Source organism: Lepus europaeus, chromosome 12, assembly GCF_033115175.1.
Source record: "Lepus europaeus isolate LE1 chromosome 12, mLepTim1.pri, whole genome shotgun sequence".
NCBI classification, from domain to species: Eukaryota; Metazoa; Chordata; class Mammalia; order Lagomorpha; family Leporidae; genus Lepus; species Lepus europaeus.
In genome coordinates, this window is record NC_084838.1 from 90,726,358 (window position 1) to 90,749,095 (window position 22,738).

Genomic DNA, 22,738 nt, shown 5'->3' on the forward strand with positions numbered 1-22,738 from the left:
ATATCTCTTAGGTATGTGACCTACTTCCAAGAAAAGAAAGACAAAAAATAAAGAAACTCATGGTCCATAATCCCCTCACCATCTGTTTGAGTCTCGTTGAGAAACAGCTTCAGCTTCCTGCTCCGGAGGCCGAACACCTTGGCTGCTTCGTAGAGAAGACCTTGATGGGTGAGTCCATTTTGTCCAAGAGGGTTTTCAAGGAGCAGAGTGCCCACTGTTCCCATTAAACACTCTATGAAGAAAGAGAAAAGTGGCTTAAATTCTGAGTTCACCCTCTGACAGAGGCAGTAATTGCAGACAGTTCTAAAGAGGAGTGCTGGGAGCCTTTGGCCAACAGAGTATGGGTGTGACAGTTGGGGTATAGTCCATGTAGAAACAGCTTTAAACATTTCATAGATGTGAAGGGGGGTCGGTGCTGTGGCACAGTAGGTTAAAGCCCCAGCCTACAGCGCCAGCATCCCATATGGGCACCAGTTTGAGATCTGGCTGCTCCTCTTCCAATCCCGCTCTCTGCTATGGCCTGGGAAAGCAGCGGAAGATGGCCCAAGTGCTTGGGCCCCTGCTCCCACGTGGGAGACCCGGAGGAAGCTCAGGGCTCCTGGCTTCAGATCAGCTCAGCTCCAGCTGTTGTGGCCAGCTGGGGAGTAAAGCAGTGGGTGGAAGGCCTCTCTCTCTCTCTTTTCCTCTTTCTGTAAGTCTTTCATGTAAATAAAATGTTTTTAAAATCTAAAAAAAAAAGTAAAGGGAAGGGCTGGTGTTGTAGCACAGTGGGTTAAGCCTTCACTGGATCTTGGATGCTGGCATTGTATATCAGAGAGCTGGCTCGAATCCTACCTACTCCTGCTTCTAATTCCAGTTCAGCCTAATGTGCCTAGGAAGGCTGTAGAAGATGGCCCAGGTAGTTAGGCCCCTCCCACCCAGGTAGGAACCCAGATGGAGTTCTGGGCTGCTGGCTTCAGCCTGGCCCAGCCCTGGCTTTTCTGTTGGATCCATTTGGAGAGCGATCCAGCAGATGGAGGATCTCTCTCTCTCTCCGTTGCTCTACTTTCTCATACATACATTCATGAACCCTTAACAAAAAAAAAAAAAAAAAAGCAAAGGGAATAGGGAAAATGAGAAACCAACCCATATAAAAGCCTAGCAGCTTGGGGAACAGATATTCAGTACATGGTCAAGTGAAAAGTCTGTAGACTTCATTAAAAATTAACACAATGAGGATCCTAAAATCTCAGGAAAGAAATAACAATTGATCAAAACATGGAGATACACAAATTTTCAGAACATTTTCCAAAAATAAATAAATAAATAGACAAACTATAAGGTTTTGCCACTTAATTTTCATTTACTTACAATTTTTATCCAACCAATTTATTTCACTTGATTTTAAAAGATTAATTTTATTTATCTGAGAGGTAGTGTTACAAAGAGAAGGACAGAGATAGGGAAGGAAAGAGAGAGATATCTTTCATTTACTGGTTTACTCCCCAAATGGCTACAACGGCTAGGACTGGGCCAGGTTTCAAAGCCAGGAGTTTGGAAATCCATCCAGGCCTCTCATGTGGGTACAAGGGCACAAGGATTTGGGTCATCGTCCACTGATTTGCCAGGTGTATTAGCAGAGAGCTGGATCAGAAGTAGAGCAGCCAGGACTTGAATTGGCACTCATAGGAGCTTGATATGCTGCTTCACAGTGCCAGCCCCAATTTATTTCATTCCTTGTTCATACCAGATAGATGAGAGTATTTCTTCATAAATACACCAAGGGATGGGCATTTGGTATAGCGATTAAGATGCCACACGGGACATTCACATCCCATCAGTGTGCCAAGGTTCAAGTCCTGGCTTCTTGCTAATGCGCACCCTGTGGGGTGATAGCTCAAGAACTTGGGTCTGTGCCACCCACAAGAGAGACCTACATTGAGTTCCTGGTGTCTAGCTTTGGCCTGGTTTGGCCACAACTGTTGAGGGCACCTGGGAAATGAACCAGTGGATGGGATGTCTCCATGTGCCTTTCAAATAGGAATGAACGAACGAACAAATAAATAAATTCCATAACACTTTGCTCATAAAAAGAAAATAGGAAGCAAGCCTGTGAGCACTCCTCTAAGCAGGACAGAAGTCCAAACTTTAAGTCACCACAGTAAAGCTGACTGAAAAGTACGCAGAAGTGCAGCTGGCGTGGCACAGCAGGTTAAGCCAACCAGTTGCAACACCAGCATCCCATGTATATTACCTATCGGAGTCCCTGCTACTCTGCTTTGGATCCAACTTCCTGCTAATGCTCTTAGAAGGGCAGCAGAAGATGGCCAAGTACATAGGTCCCTGAAACCCATGTGGGAGACCAGGATGGAGTTGCTGGCTCCTAGCTCTGGACTGGCTCAACCTGGCTGCTGTGGGGATACAGAGAGTGCACAGCAGACTGAAGAGCTCTATCTCTCTGTCACACTCTGCTTTTTAAATAAGTAAATCAACAAATGAATGAATGAATTTTTTTTTTTTTTGACAGGCAGAGTGGATAGTGAGAGAGAGAGAGAGAGACAGAGAAAAAGGTCTTCCTTTTTGCTGTTGGTTCACCCTCCAATGCAGCTGGCGCATCGTGCTGATGCGAAGCCAGGAGCCAGGTGCTTCTCCTGGTCTCCCATGCGGGTGCAGGGCCCAAAGACTTGGGCCATCCTCCACTGCCTTCCCGGGCCATAGCAGAGAGCTGGCCTGAAAGAGGGGCAACCGGGACTAGAACCCGGTGTGCCAGCGCCGTAAGGCGGAGGATTAGCCTGTTAAGCCACAGTGCCGGCCGAATGAATGAATATTTAAAAAAGAGAAAAACAGGCTGGCGCCGCGGCTCACTAGGCTAATCCTCCGCCTTGCGGTGCAGGCACACCGTGTTCTAGTCCCGGTCGGGGCACCGATCCTGTCCCGGTTGCCCCTCTTCCAGGCCAGCTCTCTGCTGTGGCCAGGGAGTGCAGTGGAGGATGGCCCAAGTGCTTGGGCCCTGCACCCCATGGGAGACCAGGAGAAGCACTTGGCTCCTGCCATCGGATCAGCGCGGTGTGCCGGCCGCAGCGCGACTACCGCGGCGGCCATTGGAGGGTGAACCAACGGCAAAGGAAGACCTTTCTCTCTGTATCTCTCTCACTGTCCACTCTGCCTGTGAAAAATAAAAATAAAAAAAATAAAAATAAAAAAAAAAGAGAGAAAAATACACCTAAGTCAGAGATTTGAACATCAGAGGAAACCTTAATTTCCAGCACACTGCAACCCGATTGCTGGGGGTGGGGAAGCACCTACCTTGTGGCTCTGCGTTCAGGAGCTGCAGGTTGATGTACTGGCAGAGGAGAGTACCAGGGCTGTCGACCAGAGAAGGAGCTGATCCCGTTGTCACGTGGAGTGTTTTTCCGCTAAGGCTCAGTAAGTCAGTTTGGTGTTGTATTTCTAGAAATAAAACAGTAATTCTTCCAGGGTTAGATGGTTTACAGCTGAAGTGACTCACTTTTTTCTACATAATTATTAAACTGTTGTGTATCTTTTTACAGGGTTGCTTTCTACTTAATTTGCTATCAAAGGGCATTGCTTTTTCCATAAAACCATGATTTAATGACATGCAAATAATAGGAAATATTGTTGCAGCAAAAATGGCATACTATCTGTAACTTAAAATATAAAGCAAATATTCTCCCCTTTTAAATTTTTCTCTGTATTATTGTGGCTGCTGTTAAAATTTCCTCATATATCAAAATTCCAAACTTCATTATGAAAGGCTTATATTCAAATATGATACATTAGCAGATTAAGATGAATAATGAACATATGTGGAAAGTAAGATACACAGATTACATATAGCATAATTTCATTTATACAAAATTAAACACTGTTTAGGTATTCAAACATGAATGAAAGACCACTAATAGTTATGATCTGAAGAATAGTGCATGGGGGTAGCTTGCAAATACTGAGTGAAGTGGATGCATGGGACAAGTTGGAAAAGTTCCTAGGGAATGAGTAGCATGTCCCACCAGGTATTGCTGCCCAGGCCCAGCTTGGGGTCATAAGTTATCTTCTCTCAGTCATACCCATGGACCACTGGAAGTTCGCTGAGACAGAGAAAGAATCATTTAGACCTGCCTATGGATGCTTTTGTACTATATGCTGCACAAGCAAAAGCACACATACAGCCCCATTCTGATTCTGGGTAGCCTGAAGAACAGTGGGGGGTGCACGTCCTCCCACTGGGTCTAACTTTGCTCAGTGCAACAGGCTCTTCACTCTGCTAGGAAGGAGAAACAGCCAAAGGAATGGAGCTGTATTGATTCACAGGCATGGGCTCGTTGCTGAACCAAATAGGAACACAGGGACTTAGAAAGAACAGAATTTGGCAACAAGGAAACCAGAGTAAGATACAGATAAAATACAGATTTTGCCAACTGGGCAGGTTGTGTGAATTAAGTTCTAAATATCAGGAGGACAATATGACGACATCTATTGATGTCAGTATTTTCCCCAGCCACTTCTGTCCTTGCCTAGTAGCTTCATCATGGGAGGACGGATACCTATGGGCTCAGCAATGCCACTTTCACTCTCCAAGGCTCACTTTGCTTCACTGACTACTCTGTATCCTACCTAACAACAGCAGGGCTCATTACTGAACTTCTAATATGACATCAATGCCTGGGTCAATGATCCAGGCACCCGATGACAGGGTGGTTACCTGGATCACTTCTATTATGGAGAAGGCAACACTCTGTTCTTACTGAGATACACACTTCTTTTAGATCTAGATTTGTCTTTCTGACTGTAATGCTGTCAAGCCCACCAACATGGCATTTCACACAGCAAGGTTTCTGACCCATTTTCAGCAAAAAAAAAAAAACAAAATGAAAAAGTGTTTTGGTTCAGGGAACTCATCAGCCATACCATGCTTCTATTATCCTGAAGCAGCCATTCCTACAAAATGGCAGAGCAGGGAGGGCATTTGGCTCAGCGGTGAATATGTCACTCGGGACACTTGTATCCCACATCAGAATGCCTGGGTTCATTTCCTTCTTTCTTTTCAGACTCTGGCTTCCTGCTGATATACACTCTGGGAGGCAGAGAGTGGTGGCTCTAGTAGTTGGATCCCTGCCACCCATTGGGAGAGCCAGACTTAGTCCCAGGCTCTTACTGCAGGCATTTGGGGAGTGAACTGACAGATGGAAGATTTGTCTGTCTCTATCTGTCCTTAAAATAAAAATAAAATAAACACACGGCCTTCTGAAGATTGTACTCTCAGCCCCACACGGGCTGCAAAACCTTGCAGGGAGTGTAATAATGTCCTCCAAGATCCCGTTTGTGCTTTAAGTGAGGAACAGACAGACTACGGTATAGCTGTGTATTTAATGAAACGTAGCCTTGCCTATTAGTTAACATATTATCAAGGCTGCTTTTGCTTTACAATGGCCAAGTTAAGGACTTCTGTCTGAAATATTTAATATCTGTCCTTTGAGAAACATTTGTTGACCCCTACTCTAATCCATAGACCCACATATGGTGCCATTTTCCTTACGGCCAAGATTCAGAGCTGAAACCAAGAGAGATCAAAATGGCTCCTTTATCACTTTTAAATATCCACTACTTTGATCTCTGCTAGTTTGGAGGCTTAGCTCCCAAGGGAAGAATGCTTCCACCAAGTGACAGAGCAGTGGCTTCACTAAACTTGAAGTTAGTTGATGCTTGGCCACTTTTGAGTTCTTTTGGCTAGACAGCTAAAAAGCAAGGAGAAGAAGAGAGGTTTACAGTCTTGACTGGGGCAATTAATCCTGTAGAACGAGGATAAAGGATGAATATGCTTGGAATATAGTCCCCTGTACTTTGTCAGTGATAAAATGAGTAAAAAACTATAAAAACCTAATATAGGCAAGAATACTAATGGCTCTAATCCATCAGAAAAGATTCAGATAGCCCCAACTAAAAGGATAACGGCAGAAGGCAAACAGTGTAAGGAATGGGCCGTGGTAAGTAGCAGATCAAAGTCTGACCATGTGATTTGTTATAGAACCCAGGACTATCATAGTTGTAAGACTTTATTTCTTATTTAGATAAGAATGTTTATGGGGCCGGCACTGTGGCATATTAGGTAAAGCCGCCACCTCCTACAACACCAGCATCCCATATACACTCCACTTTGAGTCCCAGCTGCTTCACTTCTGATCCAGCTCTCCACTTGTGCACCTGGAAAAGCAGCAGAAGATGACCCAAGTCTTGGGCCCCTATACCCATGTGGGAGACCCAGATGAAGCTCTGGCTCCTGGCTCCAGCCCAACAATTCACAATACAGCAGTAATTCAGAGTTCCTGAATATTACAGGGATGTAACATTTCTGACAACATTTGATACTATGAGACTCTCCTAGTTTTTGCCAAGTTGATGCCAGGTAACAGTACCTCAGTGTGGTTTCATATAAGATTCATAAATAATATACTTGTATATTCCTGGTCACTACTAAAATTCATAGTTTTACTTTCTTAACTGGTCATTTATACTTCCTCTTTAAAATAAATGGAGCTGGGGGCTGGCCACGGCCTGCAGTGCTAGCATCCATTTGTGCACTGGTTTGAATATCGGATGCTCCACTTCTTTTTTTTTTTTTTACTTTTTTTTTTTTTTTTTTTGACAGGCAGAGTGGACAGTGAGAGAGAGAGACAGAGAGAAAGGTCTTCCTTTTGCCGTTGATTCACCCTCCAATGGCCGCCGCGGTAGCGCGCTACGGCCGGCGCACCGCGCTGTTCCGATGGCAGGAGCCAGGTGCTTCTCCTGGTCTCCCATGGGGTGCAGGGCCCAAGCACTTGGGCCATCCTCCACTGCACTCCCTGGCCACAGCAGAGAGCTGGCCTGGAAGAGGGGCAACCGGGACAGGAACGGTGCCCTGACCGGGACTAGAACCCAGTGTGCCGGCGCCGCAAGGCGGAGGATTAGCCTGTTGAGCCACGGCGCCGGCCGGATGCTCCACTTCTAATCCAGCTCCTGGCTCCAGGTTTTGGATCAGCCCAGTTCCAGCTGTTGTGGCCATTTGGGGAGTGAATCAGTGGATGGAAGACTTCTCTCTCTCTGCCTCTACCTCTCTGTAATTCTGCCTTTCAAAGAAATAAATAAATCTTTAAAAAAAAAAAAAAAAAAAAAAAAAGGCCGGCGCTGTGGCTTAAAAGGCTAATCCTCCGCCTTGCGGCGCCGGCACACCGGGTTCTAGTCCCGGTTGGGGCGCCGGATTCTGTCCCGGTTGCCCCTCTTCCAGGCCAGCTCTCTGCTATGGCCCGGGGGGTGCAGTGGAGGATGGCCCAAGTCCTTGGGCCCTGCACCCGCACGGGAGACCAGGAGAAGCACCTGGCTCCTGGCTTTGGATCAGCGCGATGAGCCAGCCGCAGTGGCCATTGGAGGGTGAACCAACGGCAAAGGAAGACCTTTCTCTCTGTCTCTCTCTCTCACTATCCACTCTGCCTGTCAAAAAAAAAAAAAAAAAAAAGTGGGGCTGGTGTTGTGGCATAGCAGGTTAAGTTGTTGCCTATGATGCTGGTATACCATATGGATGTAGGTTTGAGTCCCGGCTGCTCCCCTCCAGATCCAGCTCCCTGTTAATGTGCCTGGGAAAGCAGCAGAGAATGGCCTACGTGCACCCATGTCAGAGACCTGGATGAAGCTTTTGGTTCTTGACTTCAGCCTGGCCAGCCCTGGCCGTTGAGGCCATTTGGGGAGTGAACCATAAGATGGAAGATCTCTCTCTGTCTCTCCCTCTAACTCTGCCTTTCAAACAAACAAACGAACAAACAAAAAACCTTAAAAAAAGGTGTCAATTGAGAAGTTTCTGAAAATAAATATGCATAAAGTAAGATTTATAAAGTATTAGTTTTCTGAGGCAGCTTAAACAAAATACTATAAACTGGGAGATTTAAAAAAACAGAAATGTATTGTCTCATAGTTCTAGAGGCCTGAAGTGCAAAATCAAGTTCTTGATATGCTCTCTTTGAAATCCCTACAGGAACTCTCTTTGCCTCGTACTAGCTTTTACAGGCTTACAGCAATCTTTAGTATTTTGTAGTCTGTAGTTGCTCAACTCCTGTCTGCCTCTGTCACCACACGGTGTTTTCCTATGTATTCCAGTATCTTCTCACGGGCATCTTCTCATATGGACAACAGTCATACTGGATTACCCTTCTTCAGTGTGCCTTTATCTTAACTAGTTTTTTTTTTTTTTTTTTTTTTTTGACAGGCAGAGTGGACAGTAGAGAGAGAGACAGAGAGAAAGGTCTTCCTTTTGCCGTTGGTTCACCCTCCAATGGCCGCCGCGGTAGGCACGCTGCGGCCGGCACACCGCGCTGATCCGATGGCAGGAGCCAAGTGCTTCTCCTGGTCTCCTATGGGGTGCAGGGCCCAAGGACTTGGGCCATCCTCCACTGCATTCCCTGGCCACAGCAGAGAGCTGGCCTGGAAGAGGGGCAACCGGGACAGGATCGGTGCCCCGACCGGGACTAGAACCCGGTGTGCCAGTGCCGCAAGGCGGAGGATTAGCCTATTGAGCCGCGGCGCCAGCCTATCTTAACTAGTTTTATGTGCAATGATCCTATTCCCTAAGAAAGTCATACACTGAGGTCCTGGGGGTTAGAAATTCAACACACCAATTTTCAGAACTCACAATTCAACACACACCAGTGGGACAGGATTATTTTATAATGCCTTAATTTTATTCAGGGTTTCATTGAGAATCTGGATTTAGTAAGATGCAGTCACGGTGTTTAATAAAGTTGAATCTCAACAGGGAGGTCTTTGAAGCCTGAAATTCATCACATGAGTGATAGGTGAAAGGCTAGAACTAGAAACTTCATTGCCTATTATGCCCAGCGTTTTCAGCCATACCCCACAGTGAGGAGGCACAGAGAGACAACATAGGCAGTCACTGCTGAAGAGTTCACCCCAACTCAGAGATCAGGAAAAATGCAAAGGTTATGTAGTACAACTAATGTGAAATGAAGACCCGTATCAGCCCACCTCACGTTAAGGACACAGACATCATCTCAACTTTCCACATACCTGTTCCCCCATGGAAGACAGCCAGTTCTGTAGTTTTAACACCAAAAATGCTAGTGACAACACTCTTTAGCTTTAAAAGGTCCAATCTGTTTTCACCTTTTGGATTTTCCAGAAGCAATACTCCACCTAAAAAGTCACAGAAATAAGATCTCATTCAGCAAAGAAATTTAAAAAGAAAATGTTAAATTTGGAGGAAAAGTTAAAGGACACAGAGGAAGTCTAACTTTTTTTTTTCAAGTTTATAATATATATGACCTCAATAGTATTCTGGCAACACTCAATATATATGCAAGTCCTAGAATGTGTTCTGGTCTTTTTCTAAATTCAAAACTTCATATTTATGAGCTGTTGGCAAATCCCCAAGGCGCAGAGTGCTTAAAAAACTATGTGATCATTATTACAAAAAATAGAAAAAAATCCTCAAGTGACCCCTGATACTGACTTATTCTATTCTGCCTTAAATTCAGTGATAGGCATTACTGACTTAAGCATCTTATTTGCATGTAACTATAGTCACATACAATTACAGGACAGTGATACCATGGGCCCTTTACTCAGTTTCCCCCAGTGGTAACATCTCATAAAACTATAGTACAGGGGCCAGCATAGCTGGTAAAGCCGCTGCCTATGATTCCAATATTCCATATGGGCACTGGTTCGAGTCCTGGCTGCTCTATTGCTCCATTTCCAATCCAAATCCCTGCTAATGGCCTGGGGAAAGCAGTGGGAAGATGACCTAAGTGTTTAGGCCCCTCTACCCATGCAGGAGACCCAGATGGAGCTCCTGGCTCCTGGTTTTATTCGGTCTGGCTCAGTCTTGGCCATTGGGGCCATCTGAGGAGTGAACAAGTGAATGGAAGATCTCTGTCTCTCCCTATTTGTAGTTCTTTCAAACAAATAACTAAGTAAACCTTAAAACACAAAAACTGTAGTACAAAACCACAACCAGGATATTGAACTTGATGCAATCCATTGATCATAATTTCTCCAGTTTCATGTTTGATCACTGAGAGGTATGTGTTTAGTTCTATGCAATTTTATTACTTGTGTAAACTCATGTATCCATCACCATCATTAAGATCAGACCAGTTCAGCCACAAACATCTTCATGTTGCTTTATAATAGCTACCCCAATTCTCTTCCAGCCCCATTCCCTCCGTAATCCCTGATTTTAACAGTTTTCATTTTGAAAATTTTATCATTTTAAGAATGTAACATAAAGGTAATCATATATGGAACATTTTTCCAGTTAGCATCAATATAAAGATTCAAATAAGTTGCTTCATTAATCAGTAGTTGTTCCCTTCTATGGCTGAGTTGTGTTCCAGGATATGGAAGCAACAGTTTGTTTAACCATTTACTCCTGAAGAATATCTTCATTGGCTCCAGTTTTTGGTTATTATGAATAGTTACTATACATACTCATGTAGAGGTTTTTTTTTCTTCTGGTGAACATGAACTTTCAGTTTTCTGGGGTAAAAACCTAGGAGTGCAGAGTGCAGCTGCTGAATAATTAAGGCAGGCATGGGGACAGCGCTGTCGCACAGTGGGTTCAGCTGCTGTCTGCAGTGCTAGCATTCCATATGGGTGCTGGTCCAAGTCTCTACTTTCAATCCAGTTCCCTGCCAATGTGCCTGGGAAAGCAGGACAATATTGGGCCCCTGAGCTCACATGGGAGATCTGGATGAAGCCCCCTATCACCTGGCTTTGGCCTCATCCAGCCCTGGCCATTGCAGCCATTTAGGGAGTGAACCAGCAGATGGAAGATCTGTCTCTCTCCTCTTTCTCTGCCTCTTTCTGTCTGTAACTCTACCTCTCAAATCAATAAATCTTTACAAAAATGATTTATTTGAAAGTCAGAATTACAGAGAGAGGGAGAGACAGAGAGAGGTCGTCTATCTGCTGGTTCATTCCCCAAATGGCCACAACAGCAGCAGCTGGACTGATCCAAAGCCAGGAGTCAGGAGCTTCTTCCAGGTGTCCCACGTAGGTGCCAGGGACCACACTTGAGCCTCTTCCACCGCTTTCCCTGGCCATTATCAGGGAGCTGGATTGGAAGTAGAGCAACCAGGACTCGAACTGGTGCCCGTGCTACAGGTGGAGGCTTAATCTACTATGCTACAGCACTGGTCCCAGGAAATAAATAAATCTTAAAAAAAGAGGAAGGTACATGTTTAGCTTTTAAAGGCACTGCCAAACTCTTTCCATAATGGCTGCAACATTGCACATTCCTACCAGTAATAAGAGATCCAGTGCTCTGCATCTTCACTCACATTTGGAACTGTCACTATATTTTTGTTTTGATGATAAATAGATGGAAAAGGTACTTACTATGCAAATGATAATCAAAAGATAGCTGATAGTACAGTATTTATTCAAGTTCACAATCTCCCATCTAAAACCATTGGTGCTATGAGCAAAATATGTTTAGGAATCTAGTTTTGTTTCTTAATTTTAGAAATGCTACAGGCAAAGATATAATACATTCTATTATCAACAAAGTCTGTTTCCAAACTCTATAATCAGACTCATTAATACAGGATAAAGACTATGAAATGACTTTTCATCGGTTTTTGTCAACTGAGTTTTAGTTGCCACTACTTTTTATTTTCATCATTCTGATAGGTGTGTAGTAACATTTCTCTGTAGTTTGCACTGTAGTTTGCATTTCCTTAAGTGCTAATGATGTTATTTTCACACGCATTTCTGTCATCTGTATTTATTCTCTGATAAGTTTTTGTTTGTATCTTTTCCCATTTTCTTTTTTTTTTTTATTAAACTTTTATTTAATGAATATAAATTTCCAAAGTATAGCTTATGGGTTACAATGGCTTCCCCCCCTCCCATAGCTTCCCTCCCGCCCGCAACCCTCCCCTTTCCCGCTCCCTTTCCCCTTCCATTCATGTAAAGATTCATTTTCAATTCTCTTTGTATACAGAAGATCAGTTTAGTATATATTAGGTAAAGATTTCAACATTTTGCCCATATAGCAACATCAAGTGAAAAAACTACCATTGGATTACTAATTATAGCATTAAATAGCAATGTACAGCACATTAAAGACAGAGATCCTACATAATTTTTTTTCAAATTAATTAATTTTCTATGCCATTTCCATTTTAACACCAGGTTGTTGTTTTTTTTTTTTTTTTCATTTCCAATTCTCTTTATATACAGAAGATCACTTCAGTATATAATTAGAAAAGACCTCATCAGTCTGTGCCCACACAGAAACGCAAAGTATAAAAATACTGTTTCAGTACCAGTCATAGCATCACTTGGCTTTAGATGACACATTAGGGACAGATCCTACATGGGGTGTAAGTACACAGTGACTCCTGTTGCTGACTTAACAATTTGACACTCCTGTTCATGGCGTCAGTAATCTCCCTAGCTGAAAAGTGATCCCTGTTAAATCTAAGAGTGGAAAAAGAGAGGGAGGAGATGAACAATTTGGAACATGCTCAATCGGACTGGCCGCAAATGGTGGAGTTAGAAATGTGCCAGGGGATTCCAACACAATCCCATCAAGATGGCATGTACCAATGCCATTGCACTAGTCCAAGTGATCAATTTCAGCTCACAATTGATAGCTCTGATAGGTCTAAGAGTCAAAGAGATCACACAAACAAGACAAGTATCTGCTAATACTAACTGATAGAATCAAAAAGGGAGAGAAAGATCCAACATGGGAAGTGGGATATACAGCAGACTCATAGGATGGCAGATGTCCTAAACAACACTCTGGCCTCAGAATCAGCCCTCAAGGCATTCAGATCTGGCTGAAGAGCCCATGAGAGTATAGCAGGCATGGAAAGCCAAGATATCATGGAAAAAAACAAACAAAAAAAAGACCTAAATGAATGATCTCTGTGAGTGAGATCCCAGTGGAAAGAACGGGGCCATCAAAGAAGGAGGTACCCTTCTCCGAAGGGAGGAGAGAACCTCCACTTTGACTATGACCCTATTGGAATAAGATCAAAGTCAGCGAACTCTAAAGGCTTCCATAGCCCTGGCAACTCATGATCTTTTCCCATTTTCTAATTGGATTGTTGTTTTGCTATTGAGTTTTGAAAGATCTTTAAAAGTTCTTTGTTGGATACCTTATTTGTAAAATCCTCCCAATCTATAGTTTGTTATCCTTTTCACAGAATCATGAAAACTTAAATTTTGATGTTTAACTTAGCAATTTTCCATTTCATGGACAATCCTTTCGGTGTCAAGTGTTAAAACTCTGCCTAAATGAAAAACCTGAAGTCTTTTCTGCAAATACTGGCAGACAGCTTTGGCCATCTGATAAGGTAACCTTAATTTGTTTCATCTATTGTTTCATCTATTCTTAATTGTTTCATCTATTGCAAACATTTGACTCAGTTATTCTTTTATAAACTATTAAATTTCATATAGTTTCTGGTATGTGGCTAGTTTTAGAATGAAAGCCATGACATCTGCTCCTGTCTATATGTATACGTTTGCATATGTCTGTCATATATATGTGTGTGTGTGTGTGTGTGAAATTTTTCTATCTCCAGATGGTATTGCCAAAATTAATTTGTACAAGAGCTCTATTTAGGGGTTAGACATTTGGTGTAGCAGCTAAGGCACTGGTTAGGATTCTCACATCTAAATTGGAGCACCTAGATTCAAGTTCAGTCTGCTCCTAACTCCAGTTTCCTGCTAATACGTACTCTGGGAGGAAGCAGGTGACGCTTCGAGGACTTGGATGTCTGCCACATTTATGGGAGACCCCAGACTGAGTTCCTGGCTCCTGGCTTTGGACCCTGGCTGTTGCAGGTACTGTGGGAGTAAACCAACAGATGGGAGTTCTCTGCCTCTCCCTTTCTCTACTTTCAAATAAAATTAAAAGGATTCTTCAAAGACATGTTTCGGGATCTTGAGGACACTTACTGAAAATTTCCACTGAAAGCTCTGCATTTGTTTACAGCTAATTATGGGTACAACCCATATTACATTGGGATCCATCAAGCAGAAAGTTCTCTCTACCGTAATTTTTCAGAATTGTGTAAGCTGAACAAATTAGACATCTGTGGAATTGGTCATGGTCTCTGCTGTTAATTGCTGGTCCTTTTCAATTAGGGCACAAACAGGATTAATATTAATTTTTTTCTGTGCCAACTGATGTAGATGATTTGCTGTTGCTTCATTAACACTCTCAGCCTTTTTCTTCCTTTTTAATTTTTATTTTCATCTACTTGAAAGGCAGAGTAACAGAGAGAAAAATCTTCCACACACTGGTTTACTCCCCAAATGCCTGCCAGGGTTACGCCAGGCTGAAGCCAAAAGCCCAGAACTCCATTTGGGTCTCCCATATGGGCTGCATGAGTCCAAGCACTGGAGCCATCACGTGCTGCCTCCCAGAATGCATCAGTAGGAAGCTGATGAAAAGCAGAGTAGTCAGGACTTGAACTGCCACCTGAGCATAAGCAGCAGCTTAACCCACTGCACCATAACATCTGCCCCTCATACCTTCTTAAAATGAGTTGTCCGAATGTAAACTGCTGAATTTTTGAGGTACTGACCCACAAATTTTGCATAAAGCATCAATGATTTCACCACTTATCTATTCAAATTTCAACATCAATTTGATGTTTGCTTCAGTTTTAGGCTGAGTTCATATTGCTCTGATAGGGACTGTACATTCTTTCTTTTTTTTAAGATTTATTTATTTATTTATTTTTGAAAGAGTGAGAGGAAGGGGGAAGGACAGGGAGAGGGAAGCAGGACAGGGAATGGGGGAGAGAGAGGGAGAGGGAGAGGGAGAGAGGCAGGGGCAGGAGGAGGGGGAGAGAGAGCAACAGATGATGCTCTATCTGCGAGTTTATTCGCTACACGGTTGCCAACAGCCAGGGTTGGGCCAGGCAGAAGCCAGGAGCCAGGAACCCCATTCAAGTCTCCCACATGGGTGGCAGCGACCCAAGCACTTGGCCCATCATCTGCTGCTTTTCTAGATGCATTAGTGGGAAGCTGGATTGGAACCAGCACTCTGATATGAGATGCCAGCACTGCAGGTGGTGGCTTAATCCAGCCCCTATTCATAAATGTTATAACAAGTTAGACAATAGGTTAATTTTGGTGCAAAAAAAAATTAAAATTCACATATAGTTATTTCACAATATGCTTTTTCCATGACTTTTCTGTAGATTTCTGTTAGATACACTTAGTGACAGGAAGAGAAAAATATGTCTGCTTCATTTTCTCAAATGTGGACCCAATCACTTATTTCAGTGAATTTTGATGATAATTCAGAAGAAATTATCTGATTTTACCAATTACCTGATAATAGCCTTTATTAAAGATATCCACAAGTTTAATTTAAAATGCCATATAAACCATGAAATTCTTTTACTCTTACCTTGCTCACTGCCATTTGCACAAATGCTAAGGTTGACATACGCACAAGCAGGGCCAGACAGGGATGATCCTTTGGTGAGTGTGATTTCCAGCTCAGATCCCTTTAACTGAGCACATGAAATCGCATGAGTAACTGCGGCATGCCACATCGTCACGTAACACAGTGACTGCTACTTCTTAGTAAGAACAAAAATTGTTGATTGTAACATGTTTAATCTTATTCGAGTTGAGAACTGCAATTGATATCCCCAGTGACCTTTTTCCTGCTCATATAAGCAACATATACTCATTTTTAAACAAGGCAAACAATTCAATTATATCCAAAATAGCAGATAAAACTAAACTGCAACTTACCCTCCCCCCCCCCCCCCCCACTGAAAAGCCAGTGTGAGCCCTGTCTTGTCTGTCTGAATTTAAAAAGTAGGAACGATATGGAGAAAATTATTGAGTAAATGATTGAGATATATTACAAAGGATCTGCTTCTGGATTATGGGCCAATATCTTCCATGTCTCAGTATCAGACTTTTATAGTTACATCTAAAATCCTTAGATGTAGCATCAGGAGATGCTATTGTAGCTTAATGTACAACCGTCTACCAAAAACGTTAAATGCATTCAAGCCAATTCCTGCTTATTTTTCTTTTCTTTTTTATTAAAGATTTATTTATTCATTTGAAAGTCAGAGTTACACAGAGAGAGAGGAGAGGCAGATAGAAAGGTCTTCCATCTGATGGTTCACTCCCCAATTGGCTGCAACAGCCAGAGCTGCACCCATCCCCAAGCCAGGAGCCAGAAGCTTCTTCCAGGTCTCCCACACGGGTACAGAGGCCCGAGGACTTGGGCCATCTTCTACTGCTTTCAGGACACAGCAGAGAGCTGGATCGGAAGTGGAGCAGCCGGGACTAGAACCGGCGCCCATACAGGATGCCAGCGCCTCAGGCCAGGGCGTTAACCCACTGTACCACAGCGCCAGGCTCTCCTGCTTATTTTCCATGACAATTACCAGAATCCCAAACACTGATTTTTCAGTTTTAGAGAAAATAGTCCACATGGCCATTACTTCCTGGCAAATCTCATGTATATGTATGGCCATCTTCCCATCTTCCCCAAGAAAAATTGCTATGAAACCATTCTGCCTTTCTTCCCCGCCATCTCTTCGGACTTCCTTTCTCTGACCCTACATATTATTGTTCAGAGTAAAACTTTATTACACCAATCTATTTGGGGACAGAATATCAAGATACGATTATATACACTAAAAGTAAAACCTAATCTGAACTCTTCTAATAGTTCAACGGAACTCACCTGTGTTTTTTCTTCAATAAGAATTTTTTCTGATGTAGAAACTGGATATGGTTTCAAGGGAGCCTTTATGGTGGCAAATATAAACTCTGTGTGGCTTTCAATAACATTATTCAAATACCTTCCTTCAGATGTTGCTTTATAATAAACTGTTATTTCATCTGTGGGAACCAGATTGCACTGAAAGAACATGCAGAAAATTGAAAAAGAGAAGCACATGTTGTTAATCAAACTGTGAAACAAAGGCTGTCTGCCCTCCTCAGGTGATGCATAGGATTAACTGTACCACAGTACATCATTTGCATCTCGTCTTAGCACATAGCCCAGTCAGCACCTCATGAGTACTGAAACAAAGGAGTAACTGAGAACCAGCTCACAAAAGGCTGAACTGAGACAGGGTTCACAAATACCACGTGATGGGGGCTTTGTGGCCCTCCTGCTCTCCAGACGAGGGGCCTCTGCATGGTTTCCCCAGCTCCCTAATGAGGAAATCTCTTCTGAGCTAGGAGGGGTCCTTCTACACTGACTGCACCTCTGCCCTTCCTCAGGGACACAGTCATCTCTGGTCACCTTCTGCTCCAATCAGAGGCACTATCTGTCTAGAATAGGACTTTGTGGATGCCCAAGAGAACTAAAGAAGGGTGGAAAGGGCCAACTTTGGCTAAAAGTTCTGGTCAGAGAATGAAAAAGAGCCAGACCTGGCTTGGGAGTAAATAAGCCGGGAGGGGAAGGGGCCTGTCTCCTCTGCAGAGTACAATCTGAATGGACTGCAGATTAGTGAATCATTATCACCTGACCACAAAGAGGTCTACTAGCTGCCTCTTCTGTCTTCTACAACCCAAACAAAAATCCAAAATAGTAGCTCATTCTTGAGCTGACAGGCTGACCTTTTTGCGAAGTTTCTGGATACGATTGATGACTTCCCGGGCCATTCCCTCATCTACCATTGACTGATCAGGGCTGATGTCTAAGAGAACCAAAGCCTGCAGTAGGAACAAATAACATATACCGTGACAATCGAATAAGGAAAAACATTCTTTGAAAATCAGTAAAATAGTATTTAAAACTAAATTCTGAGAAGTCTGTAATACAGAACTATTTATTCATACAAGTGAGCAAAGCAAACACAATTCATCTAGCTTCTTTATTACTTAGAAACTTCCTTGTAATGGCTAGTTTGCCATTTCCAAGGAAATATGCAGCGTTTCCTTCTTCTTTGGCAGGGTGCCAATCATAGGCTATGCACTGAGACTGTCTTTCATGAGAATCCCTCACATGATTCTGCCTTTTGCTCATCTAAATAAGTAATATCAATTCTTCTCATGAGTAAGATCAACATTCAATCATGAAGCCTCTGGAGCAGCACACCTTTTCATATTAGAACCAGCAGATTACAGTTCTCAAAGCAGCTAATTTCAGGTTTTCTAAACCAGACACTTTGATCCTTTCATTTGTAAGTACGAGTCATGACACACATTCTAGAACAGACCACAGTACTTCTTATGTGACTTAGTAAAGCTCCATCTTTTGCAATTCCTATTTCCTTTTCTATTTCATCTATTCTGAAGGTTGTTGCTTATGATGTATTAACAATACCATCGCTTCTATTACACAGCACATTATACAGAGTGAAATAAACTCTATAAAATCCTTGTAAGTTAGACATCAGCCCCATTTACAATTGAGGAAACTCAATCAGAAGTTAACAAACTTGCCTTGCTTCATAAAGGAGGTACAACCTGATATGGATGATAAGCTCAAAGTTCTAGTCATGGCAGGGCCACCACCACAAACTGAACATGTAAGCTGTTTCAAGATATTCGTAAGCATCACAATCAACCCTTCTGAAAGCATGGTGTGCTGTAATAGGCGAGACTGTTCACTTTCACTGCTTATCAACCTCTTTCTGCCTTCCTTCCTAGCTACTTCCCCTTAGACTCCTAGCTACTGTCTACTCCCAGGGAGCTCTGTATTTATGCAAATCAGGTCATGCATAAAGGCTTGAAGAGAGTGTCAGCACTGTGCCACAGTGGGTTAAGCCACAGCCTGGGAGACCCAGAAGTTCCTGGTTCCTGGTCTGGCCGATCACTAGACATTGTAGCCGTTGGGGGAGTGAGCCAATGGATGAAAGAGCTCTTTCTCTCTATAACTCTGCCTTTCAAGTAAATAAAATGGGGCCGGCGCCATGGCGCAGTAGGTTAATCTTCCGCCTGTGGCACCGACATCCCATATAGGCAACGGTTCTAGTCCTGGCTGCTCCTCTTCCAATCCAGCTCTCTGCTATGGCCTGGGAAAGCAGTAGAAGATGGCCCAAGTGCTTGGGCCCCTGCACCTGCATGGGAGACCTGGAAGAAGCACCTGGCTCCTGGCTTTGGATCGGCAAAACTCTGCCATTGCAGCCAGTTGGGGAGTGAACCAACGGACGGAAGACCTTTCTCTCTGTCTCTCCCTCTCACTGTCTGTAACTCTACCTCTCAAATAAATAAATAAAATCTTTTAAAAAATTAATTAATTTTAAAAAGAAAGTTTGCAGAGGTAATCCTTCCTGATATGTCTATTACATGTTAAGCTCAGGGACACTCCAGCAATACTCTAATCCCACGTGGGAGATCTTATAACCATGACACGTAGAGAAGTCCACACTAGAGATACTCCATCCTATCATGACAAAAAGTACTGATCTTGAATCAAAAAAAAAAAAAAAAAAAAAGCCTAAACAATCTCTTCAAAAACGCTCGCTCACCACACTATCCTTAACTCCAATTTTTGGAAAGGGCCTTCTCTGTACTTATTTCTACCCAAGAACTTACCAGGTAGATTTCTAAGATTCAGTTTACTTTCCTGTGAGCATGATTTGTTCTTTGAAGGGTTTATTTCTTGTAACCTAACTTCTAGGACAATTACTCACAAGTAGAAATCACAAAATATTCATTTAATTATTTATTAGTATTTACTTGTTAGTACATATCATAAGTACATAATGAGCATTACGTATTTATGTATTATGTATTCATTACACAAATATGTTAAGGACCTATGAAAGCACAGTTTAATAATGCCAATCTAAAATGGGGCAAGCTGTAAACAGTGGTAAACATTCTCTCCTCTTATGTTCCCATCTCTTGGTAAAAAATATTCCAGGGGACAGAAAAATACCTGAGCATCCGAGTGTGCTTCAAACTGTGCGGTCCCACCTGTGGTCTGATCAAAGGTGTACATGAGGCGGATGTCTTCCTCATGCAATTCATGGCCTTCCACAACAATGGTCCCTATTAGAGAAGTAGCTCCAGTTATTCCATCAGCTCCCTCCTCTGCAAGCCACCCCCTAGCAGAATACTGTGCCCTCTTTCGGGGAAAATTTCATAACAGAGCTGCAGAGGTTTCAAGAGATTATTTTCCCATGACTCATATCTCCATTGCAGCCAAGGATGTGACACACTTTATCTTTCGCCTGTATTACGCTGCCTTAAAGACAGTTCAGTCACCACTAGTGTCTCCTGATCCACATAAACTCTCAGATCTAAAGTCATTCCAAAGTTAAGTGATGGGCCAATAGGTGAAAGTCCCTACCTAAATAGAGAAGCATGAAGGAGTGAAGGAAACAGTCTACAGAGTGAAGTCAGACTCAGGTCCACCACTGCTGGCTGTATGATGCAGGGTCCTACCCTCTGCCAAGAAGGGTATGGTACAGGTGAAATGGGGTGGACAGCGTGAGACTCAGTGCCATGTCTGTCCAGAGCAGGCAGAGGAACACGGGAATGGTTGCTGATGGCAATTCCCCATCTTTGAGGAAGCCTGTGTGGTCAGCTGTAATAACCCAATAGGACTTTGAGAACTAGGGTGTCATTTTCACCTAAGGTCCCTGTGTTCTGAAAACTATTCCATCAGCACATAACAGTTCATTCAGAAAATACAGGCTTTCAGTTTCAAATAAGGCTTATTTCAGGCATCTTGATCTTTCAGTTATCTGGTTTAATTAAGTCTAATTTGTGACCTGAAAGTTGATTAAATAATATTTTGCTGATTTAATATTTTGAGTTGAATTAGTAAGGACTGAAGTTTTAGCTGCTAATCTTTTATGTTTTATTAATTCTATCTAAACACCTGGAAATCTTAGGGACATCTCCTCCGGTTTCCATAACCACTCATCTGATTCCCAAGTCCTTATATCTCTCTGCTCATATTACCTCCTAGTGTATAATTTTCAGCATCCAAGGAATCCCGGTTAATAAACATCTTGAGCCCCAGTAGAGCCTATGGACGTGAAGTGCCACACTCAGGCCAAGTATGATTCTAAGCTCAGGAGGGCTGCAAACTCACTGAAATGCTTCCCGCAGGGGTAGAAGAGGGAGCGAGGGCCTCTTTCCTGCTCTGATGGTTTAGTTAGGTCCCCTCGTTACGCGCTGTCATTTTACCCTGTATTTTCCTTCACAGTACTAACAAACCCATCATTCTTTCTGTCAATTCTGTCAGTACCATTTGTATAAGGACAAAGGCTGTCACAGTCAACTCTGTGTTGCGCTTTAAAAAAATTTTTCCAAATAAACAAAGCCAGTCTTGTCCAAATAAAAATATAGGTTCTGGAAACTTCAGAAAAATTGTGAGAAGTCTTGACCTGTTTCCCATTAGCAAGTAGCTTCAAATCTCAGTACCAATTCCCTTTCCTCTAAAACTATCGTAATTTTTTCATCTGAGTTTTTCCCAGTCTTGGTTCTGACACCTCCAAAAGCCATCCTTGCCACAAGCAACATCTGGACAGGCCATTCCCTGGTCATGAAACCCCAGGGGTTTCTGCTCTCTTTCAACAGACTTTCTAAACCACAACAGCATCTTCAGAATTTAATTTAAAAGACTGGTTAAAAACATTATTATCAAGTATGTGCACGAAGGAAAATTATGTAGCTTTTGCAACTGCATTTCTAAGTATAAACGTATTAGGTATAATACAAAGTGAAAATGCAAAAAAAGAACAAGAAATATAAAAGTTAAAAAAAAAAAGAAATTTAAAGTTATAGTGTGATGTTCATTTTGTAAGGCTGTGACTGTTCCACTACACTCAAATATGCACCTGGAGGGAAATACACCTGAATTACAGCAGTGCACCAGCACCTGTGAGGCTGCACACTGAACAGCAGAGACCAAACACTCACCTGTGTTACAAAGACAGGTCATGGGTTAAGGTCCTTTTTATTTTCCTGCATTACCATAATTACTTATAATAGGCATTTTTATTAACACGAAAAGGGATAGGATCACAGACAGGTGTCCACCTGTCGAATGTCACTGGGCCTGAGGATAGGAACACAGCCTGGTCCGAGCAGACACCCACCGCTCTTCTGGAACTGCTGGAGCTCCTCATCGCTCAGCTGTTTGATGGATGTCATCACGGTTTTAAAGGCTCCCTTTAGGCGCTTCCCCAAGACCATGTGATCTGGTTCCGCCCTTAGCCGAATGCCATACTTGTTTTTATCTGTAGAAAGCGTGACTTTTCGAACATTCAATTCCTATTGTTTGAACACAAGAGAAAACAAAAATGCAAGAAATGAAACCCCGTGATACACAAAAACATGCACACCAGTATCCACTGCAGCACTATCTGTAACACAGCACTATCTGTAACAAAGAGTAGAGACAACTCAGATGTCTACTAACTGTGAACGGATATATAAAATGTGGTCTATACATGTTATGAAGTATATGCTACAGCATCAATGAACTGTGAAAACTTTAAAACGTTGTGAAATAAATCAGACACAAAAGATCACAAAATGTATGATTACACTTACATGAAATGTCCAGAGCAGGCAAATATCTAGAGACAAAAATGAGATTTTGGTTGCCAGGGAATGATCAATGCATGAACACTATGGATATTGTTTGGTGGTTGGTGATAAAAAGTATTCTAAAATCATAGTGATGGCAGTACAACTCTATAAGTACACTTAAAACCATTGGCATGAAAAAATGTTTTTTGTCAAGATCAAGACAGCTGAGCACCTGAAAGAGGACTTA

General features: G+C 42.6%; 1 protein-coding gene across 2 annotated transcripts in view; it reads right to left on the reverse strand.

Annotated features, from left to right (window-relative positions):
* IARS1 (isoleucyl-tRNA synthetase 1) overlaps positions 1 to 22,738 on the reverse strand; it is an 85,709-nt gene that overhangs the window by 5,469 nt on the left and 57,502 nt on the right. For both annotated transcript variants that reach the window (XM_062208485.1, XM_062208486.1), the window contains 8 exons: positions 22,056 to 22,230; positions 19,883 to 19,995; positions 17,614 to 17,709; positions 16,730 to 16,906; positions 15,425 to 15,530; positions 9,052 to 9,177; positions 3,286 to 3,429; positions 80 to 232 (listed from right to left, as the gene is read on the reverse strand). In XM_062208485.1, coding sequence (XP_062064469.1) covers positions 80 to 232; positions 3,286 to 3,429; positions 9,052 to 9,177; positions 15,425 to 15,530; positions 16,730 to 16,906; positions 17,614 to 17,709; positions 19,883 to 19,995; positions 22,056 to 22,230 — 1,090 coding nt within the window. The remainder of the gene's footprint in view (positions 1 to 79; positions 233 to 3,285; positions 3,430 to 9,051; positions 9,178 to 15,424; positions 15,531 to 16,729; positions 16,907 to 17,613; positions 17,710 to 19,882; positions 19,996 to 22,055; positions 22,231 to 22,738) is intronic.